Raw genomic sequence first — 12,907 nt, 5'->3', positions numbered from 1 at the left:
CAGGCCTCCATCAGTTTTCCTTAACCACACTCTCTCCGAGTATCGTGGAGCTCTGATTCTGAGAATTTCAAACAATATCTAGAAGGTGCCACATTATGAAAGACAGTCTTGGATTGTCTTTTCCCAGAAAAATAGATTAATGAGCAAAAAAAAAAAGAAAAGAGTAATGGTAAAACAACATCACGCTTGCCAGCACTTAAAATATCTAAATAGAAACAATTCTTGGCTCCATTTATTCAGAAAGGTATAATTTTACTAGAAGTCAAGTGCATTGCATAGCCAGAACTGAGAATTGTGCACCAAAATCCCTAAGATAAACTCCCCCCCCCCACTTACCTGTCTCCCATCACTGAACCCTTCCATGATCAGTCGGGTTCAAGCAAGATGTTTTTAGTTCAAGTGTAGGTTGGTATGCAACTGCCTTTTTCTCCTAGCCAGATAACCTTGAGGCAGCTTCCCAGGGAGATACAGAAGTTACTTTCATTTTCCCCCAAGCATCCCTGTCTCCCTTCCCAGAATTCCTGGCAGACTGTCACCTGGTAGCAAAGCATAAGTAAGCATAAGGTGGCAGCTGACAAATAACCTGAATAGCAAGTTGTGTTGATGCTTCCAGATATTAAATTCATTCAGGCCAACCAGTCTTCCTATTCTTTCAAGATCAAGATAATACTACTACTTCACCCATATTCTTACTCATTAACTATATCCAATACATAGTCATACATTCTCTCCAAGCTTGGGTTACTTTATAGCCTTCTTAAACCCTTTGCTTGCTTGTTAGCTTCTCCTTTCCTATCCAGTGTCTCCATCTCTTCTCCAATGGATCTGTCTTAATCAGTGTCAGACGTAAAGAATCGGGACCATTCGTAAGGTTGCAATATGAACAATTTATTGCAGCCTATACACAAGTATCCAGTCAACTCTAAATTGGTCAGCTCTAAATTGGTGCGAGATAAGGTTCAATGGAATTCAAAGGAGACTGGACTTGGATCTCTTGTGGCAACACAAGGATTCTAAACTTATAACATGCTTAATTCTGCCCTCTAGTTCTGCCTGCTCTTCTCTTACAAACAGTTGCTCATTGCTATTCACAGATCTTGCCCCTATAGCAGGCAGTCCTTCAACACCCCCAGAGCAGAGTGTGTTTCTGAGTGTCCACCATCTGTATTGCCCCAGAATGTCCATATGCATCTTAGACAACAATAAAGATAACGGCAGCCATTTTGCTTGAACCTATCCTTTCCCACTTTGAATAAATAAATATCCAGCTAAAAAAACCTAAATGATAATAGGACACTACACTGAGTGCACTGATGTCTTTAGACACCCCGTTGCTGTGACACAGACTTTGGTCTACTGCGTGACAGAACAAACACTACTCTGGAAGTTTCTGTATTTATGCAGTTTAAACCCTGGTAGGTGGTATTTTGTTTTAAAAAAAAATTGGATTGGTTATTGCTACCAGAACAAAAAATCTTTTCCGGATATACTATGTATTCATTTTGGAGACTCCAGCTTTGAATGACTGAAGAGCTTACATTTTAAAAGCAAGAATAATTTATCTTCCTCTGTCATCCCTTAATGTTTGTTCTTGCTTTTAAAATGTAAACTGAATCATGCGAAGTTGGAGTCTCCAAAATAAATAAATAAAAACATAGAGGGACAAGATTTTTTTTTTGGTAGCAATAAAGTACTTACAACCTGACATAACAACTACTCCTTAGCAACTATTCAAAGTTATGATGCAAAGTTATGAGACAACCCAGTTCCGAAGTTTTGATGGCCTCCCTTCTAGTCATGTGACCTCATTTAGGGCGCTTAGCAAACGGCCTGCATTTATGGCTGCATTTATGGTTTGCAGCATCCCACGATCACATGACCTCAATTCAGGGGTGGGATTCTACCGGTTCTGACCAGTTTGGGTGAACCGGATTTTAAAGTAACAGATGGCTTGCCGAACCGGTATTTCAAACAACCAGCTGGCCCCACCCCTCCCCTCTCAGGAGTCTCCACGTGGCCCATTTTTGATGGAGGTGAGTGCAGGGTCCACACGGAGGCTCTGGGAGGGGGGAAAAACGGGCTTTCTGGAAGTCCAGAAACGGGGTTGTTTCCAGCTTTCAGAGAGCCTCCAGAGGCCGGGTGAGGCTGTTTTTGCCCTCCCAGAGGCCCAGGGAAGGCCTCTGGACCCTTGAGAAGGTGAAAATGTCCTTCCCCCGGACTCTGGAAGCCCACCGGAAGCTGGAAACAGGAAGTTCTGGTAGGCCACCCCCACCATGGCCACGCCTACCCAGCAACCGGGCAGCGAACTGCTTGCTGGGGTGTTTGAATCTCACCTCTGCCTCAATTGATAACTTTTTCACTGAAAAATTGCCCCAGAGCGAACAGTGGGTTTGCTTCACAACTGCAGCAACCAAGAGGTCGTAAAATGAAGTCGCTCATGTGAGGACGCCCTTTACAATTGTCATGACTTATGACTGTAAGGCTCCATTACAGTCGTAAGACAGGAGTATGGAATTGTACTGTGGCTAAGAAAGTTGGTGTGGGGTGAAGGTGTGTGTGGAGTGAAAGGCTGGAGTTAAAACCTTGCTTTATTCTTGTATTTCTCCCGTCCTGTTTCTCTTTTCCTCTAGGGAGATGTGGCCGAGTTGGGTAAATTGCTCCTTCAAGGCTCTTTCAATGTTTGGACCGATCACAAGAAGGGGCACAACAAAGTGAAAGATTTGGCCAGGTTCAAGCCAATGCAGAGGCACCTCTTCTTATATGCAAAAATCCTCCTTTTTTGCAAGAAACGGGAAGAAAACACAGACAGTCACGAGAAATCTCCTTCCTACAGCTTTAAAAATTCCTTGAAGGTAAATCATTTCTTATGGTGGAAGGGAAGGAAGTCTAAAATCAAAGGATGAACCAACATCAACACCTCTATGAGCGGAGATTAAAACCAAAATTAACATTAGACAGTGTTAATTAAGAAGTAAACAACAGCCAAATCAAGGAAGTACCAACACAGATAAACAAGCTAACCACAAACAACATCCTAATTAAGGGACCACCAAAACTATCAGAGCAAACCACTAGTATATAAGATTAAGAGCAAAACACGCTCCCTTGTAGCACTGATGATGCTACCTAGTTTGGTAGTGAAATGTCTGCAAGAAAGCCACCAAGTTTAAAGAGCACCAAGGACCCCACAGAACACCTTTAAATCAACAAATATATCAAAATAATAAAACAATGCATTGAAACAAACGTAACACTGGCTCTTTTCTTGTAAAGAGTTGCAGGTGGAACAGCTCTCATGTTTTAGAGACTTTCATAATATTTTTTTTATCTAATAATAAAGTACTATTTTGCTAGTGCAAATAGACTAAAGGAAGATTGCCTGGGGAGGATTTGTATCTTGAAAAGATGGAATATGCCCATCAAATTAACAGCATCAGGCAATTAAAAGAAATCATTTTCAAATTAAATTCTCTAGATTTCCAGCACTACCTGGGCTCAATTGAAAATTTCCCTCCGAGGCTTTCCATCTCCTTGGTTAATTCTGATGGCTCATTCTAAAAACAGGGAAGTAAATTCTAGTGTTAGGTCTCCCTCTTAACCCAAAGGTGCTTTTTCAAGAGGCAACTGAACTTTCTGATTTTTCTTTGAAGGCATTTCACTTCTCGTCCAAGAAGCTTCTTCATCTCAGAGCGTCTTCAAAAAAAGTCTAGTTGCCTATTGAAAAAGCACCTTTGGGACAACCATGACCTGGATGACTGAGACTTTCCGTAGACATTTCCCTCTTTAAAAATATATATCTTGTTTTCTTAGAGAAGGAGTAGTGGCACACTGCTTAGAAAATAGTATTGCAGGCTAATTATGCTGACTACCAGGAGTTCGATCCCTTTGGTCTTGATCAGCTCAAGGTTGACTCAGCCTTTCATCTTCCGAGGTTGGTAAAATGAGGACCCAGATTATTGGGGGCAATATGTTGACTCTGTAAACCACTTAGAGAAGGGTGTAAAGCACAATGAATGGTATATGTTTAAGTGCTATAGCTATTGCTGTTTAATTTCCCTGTATCCATTGGTGAGCTTTGTGTATATAAATCTAAGCGGTATAGTTATTGCTATTTAATTTCCCTGTATCCATTGATGAGCTTTATGTATACAGTAAGATTATTTACACTCATCAATTGAGCTACCAAGGAAAACAAACTTGAAAATGTTTTTTTCTTGGCAAACTTGATGAATCAATTGGCAGGTAAAGATATGGCCTCATTCTGTTTCCTCCTAAGGACAAAACTACTCAGCAATTTCTTCACTTATCCTAGAATTTCAAGAGTGTTCATTTGTCAACCAAAGTCAAGGATAGATCTTTTCAAGCCAGGTTCAAAGGAATCATGACAATGGTAAATTCAACTATTGCCCTTGTGGAACAGTTTCTGTATCAAGAGGAAAAAGCTGTGTACCAAACAAAAAAAAAATAGTTTTTCCAAACTCTATAAAAGACAAGCTCATTTATAAATAGGAAAAAAAAATGCACTGATACAGGAGGCAGATTGTATGGCTTGACTCTAATCCTGGAAATAAAATTGCAGATGGATTCAAAACTTAAAACACTAAAAGACAAAAATGAATTGAGCGTGAATATCTTAGAAACACGAGATGGAAATAAGAGAATAACATTTATTACAGACAAAGACCAACTTATGCAGATACAGCATAGCTTGGCAATATTATATGTGAAAAAGATCTTGGAACAGCAATCTGAGTATGAGTCAGAAATGTGATGCCATTAAAAAAAAGAGCAAATTTAACTTTAGGCTTCATCAACACAACATAGTTTCCAAATGATGGGAAATCATGATTCCGTTTAATTGATCAGATCTCCCTCCTTCAGAATTGTGTCCATTGCTAGCAGCACACTTTAAGATGGATTCAGACAAACAGGAAGAGCTTTAGATAATGGCAGTGAAGATGACCAGTGGACTGAAAAGTAAGATCTATGAAGGAATTGAAGGAATTAGGAAGGACAAGAGAAGATGGAGTTGGATGTAATACTACTCTGGCCAAGAGCAGATAGCTGCCAGATTACACTTCAAATAGAATCTGGAATAAACATATTTCTCTTCACTTTTCATCCTTTTTTTTTTAAGGTGGTATTATCCTTGACACTCTATCAGGCTCCCATTGCATTCTGGTTTTAACCTAATTGCTTCTTTATTGCATTTATATTGCTGCCAAACATTTTGTTTAACCCTCCGTGAGTCTCTTCTCGCAGAAACTTCATAGGTTTTGTGGTTTACAATTTATATCCTCATGGCTTTGAATTCCAGATATAAAAGAACAAGAGAATGTCTGCAGAAGGATTCCGCAGTAGACTATAATGAAGTGGAAATCAAGCAATCCACACTGAGAGGAATGTCATTTTCTTACATTTTAGTGGATTCAACATTTTGTTCAATAGTTAATTCATGTCCAACTCTTTATGACCCCGTGGACCATAGTATGCCAGGCCCTTTGTTCTCCACTGTCTCCCAGAGTTTGCCCAAATTCCTGTTCATTGCATTGATGACACCATCTAATCCTCTCATCCTCTGCCATCCCTTTCTCCCTTTGCCTTCCATCTTTCCCAATATCGAGATCTTTTCCAAGGAGTCCTCTCTTCTCATTGGATGGCCAAAGATTTGAGCTTCAGCATCTGTCCTTCCTAAGGGTTGGTTTCCTTTAGGATGGATCAATTCATTATTCTTGCAAAGGAGACTCTCACGAGCCTTCTCTGACATCACAATTTGAAAGCAGGATTCAACGTTCTTTCCTTTTATTGTATTCTCCCTAACTTAAGCAAGGTTGAACCTCTGTTTGGCAGGTGCTTGAAAAGAAGTCTTAGTGACTTCTGTACTGCTTCTGTATTATCTGTGACGTAAGGAGTGAGTGTAGTTAACAAGCAACAATCCCTGTGCCTTCCCACTGCTTCCCCCAGCGCCCAGGACTGAATGCAAACTCTGGACAAAGTTAATATATCACCCTGCCTTATGTCTATGGAGATTCTCAGTCATCCAGGTCATGGTTGTCCCAAAAGTGCATTTTCAGAGCTGAAGAAGCTTCTTGGATGAGAAGTGAAGTGTCTTCAAAGAAAAAACAGAAAGTGTTTATAAGTAACCCAAGGTGGTGAACATACATAATAACCTTCCTTCTCCTATTTTCTCCATATCAATAACCTTTTGAGGAGGATTGAGTTGAAAGAGAGGGACTGGTCCAAAGTCACCAAGACAGCTTTCATGCCTAAAGTGGGACTACAACTCATAATCTCCTGGGGATTGGCCCAGAGTCATTGTGGGCCTCTGGTTGATTGGCCCAAAGTCACCCAGCTGGCTTTCATGCCTTAGGCAGGACTAGAACTCACAGTCTCCTTGTGATTGGTTCAAAGTTACCCATCTGGCTTTCATGCCTAAAGTGGGACTACAACTCATAATCTCCTTGGGGATTGGCCCAGAGTCATTGTGGGCCTCTGGTTGATTGGCCCAAAGCCACCCAACTGGCTTTCATGACTTAGGCAGGACTAGAACTCACAGTCTCCTTGTGATTGGTTCAAAGTTACCGATCTGGCTTTCATGCCTAAGGCGGGACTAGAACTCATAGTCTCCTGGTGATCGGGCCAGAATCACTGTGGGCCTCTGGTTGATTGGCCCAAAGTCACCCAGCTGGCTTTCATGCCTTAGGCAGGACTAGAACTCACAGTCTCCTTGTGATTGGTTCAAAGTTACCGATCTGGCTTTCATGCCTAAGGCGGGACTAGAACTCATAGTCTCCTGGTGATCGGGCCAGAATCACTGTGGGCCTCTGGTTGATTGGCCCAAAGTCACCCAACTGGCTTTCTTGCCTTAGGCAGGACTAGAACTCACAGTCTCCTTGTGATTGGTTCAAAGTTACCGATCTGGCTTTCATGCCTAAGGCGGGACTAGAACTCATAGTCTCCTGGGGATTGGCCCAGAATCACTATGGTTGATTGGCCCAAAGTCACCCAACTGGCTTTCTTGCCTTAGGCAGGACTAGAACTCACAGTCTCCTTGTGATTGGTTCAAAGTTACCCAACTGTCTTTCATGCCTAAGGCAGGACTAGAACTCACAATCTCCTGGTTTCTAGGCCAGCATCTTAACCTCTGTAGGAAACTGGCTCATGTGCTTTAAAGGTGAACTAAAAAGAACAAAATGTATTGCAATGACCAATGATTGTGTTCTGTATTCAAACTTTTCTTTCAAACAGATGAGCACTGTTGGCATTACCGAAAATGTCAAAGGTGATAGTAAGAAATTTGAGATCTGGTACAATGGCAGAGAAGAGGTCTATATTATTCAGGTATTGCAGTTTCACTTTCTTTCCTTTCCAGATTGTTTCTCTCCCACCCCCTTCAAATATATTTTTCATATTCTTGATTATTCAGAATTACAGGAGGAAATAAGCCTTGGGGCCATAGTGGGACTAAAAGGGGAACTAGATTCTGCTTCCTCCCTTTCTAAGATTTCCTAGCCAGTAAGTCCTGGTTCAATATTCATTCCAGCTACTAATTCATTGAACAGCTTTTGACAAGTTACTCTGCAGTAAGCATCCCTTCAAGCAGAAGATGGAAAGAGTGTTTAGATTTCCAGAACTAAGAAGAAATTTCCTGGCAGTGCCAACAATTAACCAGTGGAACAGCTTGCCTCCAGAAATTGTGAATACTCCAACACTGGAGATTTTAAAAAAGAGATTGGACAACCATTTGTCTGAAGTGGTATAGGGTTTCCTGCCTAAGCAGGGGGTTGGACTAGAAGACCTTCAAGGTCCCTTCCAATTCTGCAGTTCTGTAGGTGGAGGTATTTAGACCTCCAAGGGGATAAGAATGGCCAAATAAATAGGAAGGGAAGATATATTAGATGCAAAACTGCTTAGCTGAACCCTTGCCTGAATTTCTTGCAGTTAACTAAGTATGAGGATGGAAGGTCATCCTCCGAACTTATGCGTTGGTTTCTGAATATTTCGTTACCAGGCTAAGTAACATCTTTTGCGGAGTTTAGGGAATGTCATTGTTGGTGTGCTTCTGCTTCTAAGAGCTTCGTGTGGTCAGTAGGTCTTGTGATGGGAGGGTCATGTCAGGTATGGGCCTTGTAATGGCTCAGGTGTGGGTCACATCAGGCGAGAGTCTTGTGATGGGGAGGTCAAGTCAGGTAAGGAGATGAAGTGCTGGTCGGAGGTGTGTATGTGGGTTTGTTGTGGGTCAGTTGAGTCCTTATAAGCAGAAGAACACCAACGCTGACATTCCCTAAATTCCGCTGAAGATGTTACCTAGCCTGGGAACGAAACTTTTGGAAACCAACCCACAAACAGAGAACAAATCTCCACCCTCATCCTACAACCCAGCAGAGGTGGTATGCTGCCGGTTCACACCGGTTCTAGCGATCCGGTAGCACCGATCAGCAGTTGGCCCCCACTAACTCACACCTGCCCTTTCCTGTCCTATATTTCCTTTGTTTGAAGCCCAGCTGATAGGCGCGGCAGAGCGGACTGCCGCGTCTCAGCTATTTTACTCACCAGCGCTGAAGGTAAGGTAAGTTTTCATGCTTAAAATTGCCCTTTTTAGAACGCTCCGCGAAGCACGTGCACCCATACAACCGGTAGTAAAATATTTTGAATTCTACCACTGTACCCGAGCTACAGATATTGGCCACTATTGCATTGCTAAGTATGCTGTTATGACTGTAATTGTAACTGCAGTTGTATCCTATTTTTCAGGCAGCATCTATGGAACTGAAGAACACGTGGGTGTCAGAGATCAGGAAAGTCCTAACAGGACAACTGGAAGCTTGCAGAGGTAGGACGCCGTATAAAAGAGACTGTAGCTGGGAGACACATCAACACTGCACATTCTTTCCCTTTCTGAAAGCTTGTAGAAACATGTTCCAAACACGCTTCACTGGAGTGCATTGAAATAGTTCAAGAGTGCACCTAAACTATAGATAGTTGTATTCTTAATCATCCCTTTGAACCTGCAGAAGGGGGTCAGCCTCTCTCTCCTTATATGAGAGAGATGCAGAAGGCAAATGACCCCTGGTCTTGTGTCCTCACAACACTGGTATGTCATGGTAGTCCTGCAACCAGCCTTCAGGAAGTAAGTAAGCAGCTACATTTTGTGAAGCCGATCTTTCCAGATAGTCTTCAAGGAGACAGTCCTGTGTAAAGGAAACATAGCAGTCTAACCATGAGATGACAAGAATGTGAGGGGCTACCTTTGATAAATCTTGAGGTGAGGCTCCCAACCATGCCTTCTGACCATAGCTTCTGCCAATCCATAAATACATACACGCATACTAATACAAGTAAAGTGTAGAAAATTAGAGTATAAAAAACAAAAAAGATTCAAAAAGGAATAGAACAGAATAGAATTACAGAACAGCATGAATAGAGCTTTTCTGATGATGTTTTTGGTGTTAGGTGTCCATTTTAAGTTTTGAAATATTACAGAAAAGTGAGAAAAATATAGTATGATCCCTTCTGCCCTTCTTCCCATCAAAGGCTTGCCATCTTAACTTCCCCCCTTCCTCTTTAACCCTTTTTAATCCCCAGATCCATAAATCTTCAGTTCAATCTTTCCTTCTTTCAGCAAAAAGTCATGAACTTCCACCAAGTGTGGTTCCTGCTATGCTTGTGTGGGCAAACCTATGCGCAAATGCGTGGGCATTGTATCTAGTAGCTTTTCTTCGCTTACCTCCCCCTTGGACGACCTTCTCCCCGCACTCAGTAAAACTTCATGATGCTGCCGAGTTGACTTTTCCCTCCCCCCTGTAAATATTTCTATTGTGGGGAGTACAAGAGGCCATAAAAGCCTGATTTTTCCCAAGTGTTTTCTCCTCTTCTTGCTTTTGAGGCCAGGTAACCCTTGGGACTTATGTTTAGCCAAGCTGCAGCTGCTCAGGTTGTTCTGCATTGCTTTGACTGTTGTCTTGATCCTGTACCAGCTGTGGCAAAGTGGGAGGAGGGTCCTCTGTGCCCTTCCCTCCTACATTTGTCCCCCAGGAATAAGTGCTAAGGCAACCTTCAAAGTCATAGGCAAGGGATCCCTATCATTAAGAGCTTGTTTGTTTTCTTGCTGACATTTCACTACCAAACGAGATAACATAATCAGTGCTAAAGGGAGTGGTGTTGGTTCCCTGTTTATATACTAGTGGCTTACCCAACACATCTCCTCACCAGCTTTCAACACCCAGATCAGCAGAGTTTCACACCAAGATTAACACTAGACCAACAATCAACACTAGACCAAAAGTAAACAATATCCCATTCAAGGAACTACCAACAGAAAAAACAAGTGAACAATAAACAGCCTAATCCCGGAACTGCCAAGTTGACTCCCACCTATACTAACAGGGCAAGTTATATATAAAAAATAGAGCAAATGCCACTCCCTTGTAACACTGGTGGTGCTACTTTTCATGTCCCTGTTAAGTTGCCCACTGAAGTGGTACCTATCTTATCTGTTTGCAATTGCCTGCTTTCAAATTGCTGGGTCAGCTGGAGTCGGAGCAAATGACAGTAGCTTACTCCACCACACGGCAGCGCTTGGGTCTCAAACGCGAGCTTGCCGATTGTCAGCCAGTGTCCTAAACAGGTGGAGCCACTGGGCTACCTTAGAAACACCGCTGTATCTCCTTAAAACCCAATGCACTTAAATCCACCTTATCTAGTCAGTTTCCAGGATATACTACAATTCCTGATAATACAGTTTGGACATACAGTAGCTTGTTTTTTCCAGATATACCGGTTGTTAACCCTACAATTTGGACCAGAGTACGAAACCACAGCTATAAAAACAAGAATCACAAAGCTGAATGTGCTTCTCCACACCATCCCTTTAGTTTCGGGTGAATGAGAAGGGGCCTGCCTGAGACTATGCTCAAGTTAGTTTCTTAGAAGAAGTTCAAGCCTTTCTTATTGATTATTGTGTGATCCAGCCCACTGAGCCTTTATTAGTAATCTGAGTTTTTCTAGGTAACTCGGGTCAAAGTATGCATTATGTTAGACAGCAAACATTTCCACTTCTTGGGAACCAGGTCCAGCAACAGTTTCCCATGTTAATTTACAGTAAAATTATGTACTACTTTTTTAACCCATGGCAGAATTAGCTCTGGCTTTCGAATATCTTGTTGTTTTTAATTTCCCTGAGGACTTTTATTTTGTTGTACTCCAGAAGAAACAATTTCCTTTTAAGAAAGATCGTACATGGGCTAAGGTCAGGGGTGAAATTCAGTCACCTTGCACCATCTCAGGAGACAGGTGATATGGATGATTTGAATCGGTTGGCCCCGCCCATACCTGCCCACTTTTCTTTTAGAGATTGAGGCCCACCAAGCCATGCCCACAGAGCTGGTAGGAAAAAATTTTTTTTTTATTTCACCCCTGGTTACAGTATTCCACTTGTCAGTTTATGAAATGCAAGTATGATATCATCACCTTTAGCAGATGACCTTAAAAACAAGTCCCACTGTTTCAACTGAGCTTGTTTTCAAAGATACTGTATATAGCCCTTGGAGCGTTCCAGATTTAATAGTTAAATACCAGAATGAAACTTTTAATTCAATATTTAGTAAGTTAGTTTTGATGCTTTCTTGTTATAACAAGACCTTTCAGCCAGTGCTGGTGCTGCTTTTTTAAACATAAAGTCATTATCACTCATCCATTAGAACAAGCTCCAGTTCTTGGAAATCTTGAAGCTTCGAGATGTCTTTGACCTTTCTTAAAGCCCTGTATTTGGCTTTCAAATATCTTGTTGAACAAAACAGAAAAATGTGTTGGGGTTAGTGAGCCTACTTGCCCTACCAAAGGCAAAAAAATACATCAAAACCAGACTTTGCATGTCTGGTTTGAATTCAATTTAAAAAATCAATGAGTGAATTTAAAGGCTTCCAGTGCCAGCAGTTCTGGCAGAGAAAAATAAATGTATACCCACCATCCAGTCAGAGCTGAAGAAGCTTCTTGGATGAGAAGTGAAACGTCTTCAAAGAAAAAACAAAAAGTCCAGTTGCCACTTGAAAAAGCACCTTTGCGACTACCAGGAGACTGTGAATTCTTAGGCATGAAAGCTGGCTGGGTGACTTTGGGTCAGTCATTCCTAGATAGCAGAAGGAAGGAAGGAATGTTAGTATGCTGGGCACTGTGATTTATTTGTAAAAATAATAAAGGCAGGAAACAAACAAACAATTAAAGAGGTGCTTCTCAGCCCAGGAGCACTAATTTTCACCATACAGTAATGATTTTTACACCAATGCCTACCCTGATCCAAAAGTTATTGAAAGATGCCTTAGGCGGGTTATTTAGGTGGATCACAGAAATACAAGTTCCAAGGAGATTATAATATATAGGACACTCTATGATCTAATTCTATCATTGTTTTCCTTTCCCCCATGATTCATAAAACCCTGATCAGACACTTCAATTCATGCTAAAGTTGTAATAGGATAGGGTGTGAGAAATGTCGTGTATTTATTTACTTAACCAACGTACATAGCCCCATGTATAAAAATGGAGCTCTGGGGGGTGAATAAAAATAAAATAAAAACATAACTGAGGAGGAATCTTTTTTTTTTTTTAAAGGTCTAGTTATTATAAAAAGACCCTAACTGCAAGCTTATTTGTTCCAGGAGGTGAACAAAAGAAATAATCATTTGTTTTTCTTTCTTTTCCTGTAACAGAAGCAAGCCAGCTTCACCAAAGAATAACAGAGAGTGTTTATCATGCGCCAATGAATTCAGGCAACTCCTCCAGGTATGGAACACCCAAACCGTGTGGCCTAGAACAATCTTGGCAACTTTATGACTTGTGGACTTCAACTCCCAGAATTCCCCAGCCAGCATGGCCTTGAATAGTGGTTCTTAACCTTTCCTTCACCACG

General features: G+C 41.5%; 1 protein-coding gene across 8 annotated transcripts in view; it reads left to right on the top strand.

Annotated features, from left to right (window-relative positions):
- Positions 1-12,907, top strand: part of MCF2L2 (MCF.2 cell line derived transforming sequence-like 2) — a 222,745-nt gene that overhangs the window by 179,796 nt on the left and 30,042 nt on the right. For all 8 annotated transcript variants that reach the window (XM_087965413.1, XM_087965407.1, XM_087965410.1 and 5 more), the window contains exons 22-25: positions 2,631-2,852; positions 7,249-7,341; positions 8,755-8,833; positions 12,708-12,780. In XM_087965413.1, the coding sequence (XP_087821539.1) occupies positions 2,631-2,852; positions 7,249-7,341; positions 8,755-8,833; positions 12,708-12,780 (467 nt within the window). The remainder of the gene's footprint in view (positions 1-2,630; positions 2,853-7,248; positions 7,342-8,754; positions 8,834-12,707; positions 12,781-12,907) is intronic.

The sequence above is a fragment of the Notechis scutatus genome, chromosome 4 (genome assembly GCF_049901735.1).
Source record: "Notechis scutatus isolate UNSWTSFEM ecotype Mainland chromosome 4, rNotScu1.2, whole genome shotgun sequence".
NCBI lineage: Eukaryota > Metazoa > Chordata > Lepidosauria > Squamata > Elapidae > Notechis > Notechis scutatus.
This window is presented reverse-complemented; position numbering and strand designations above follow the sequence as displayed.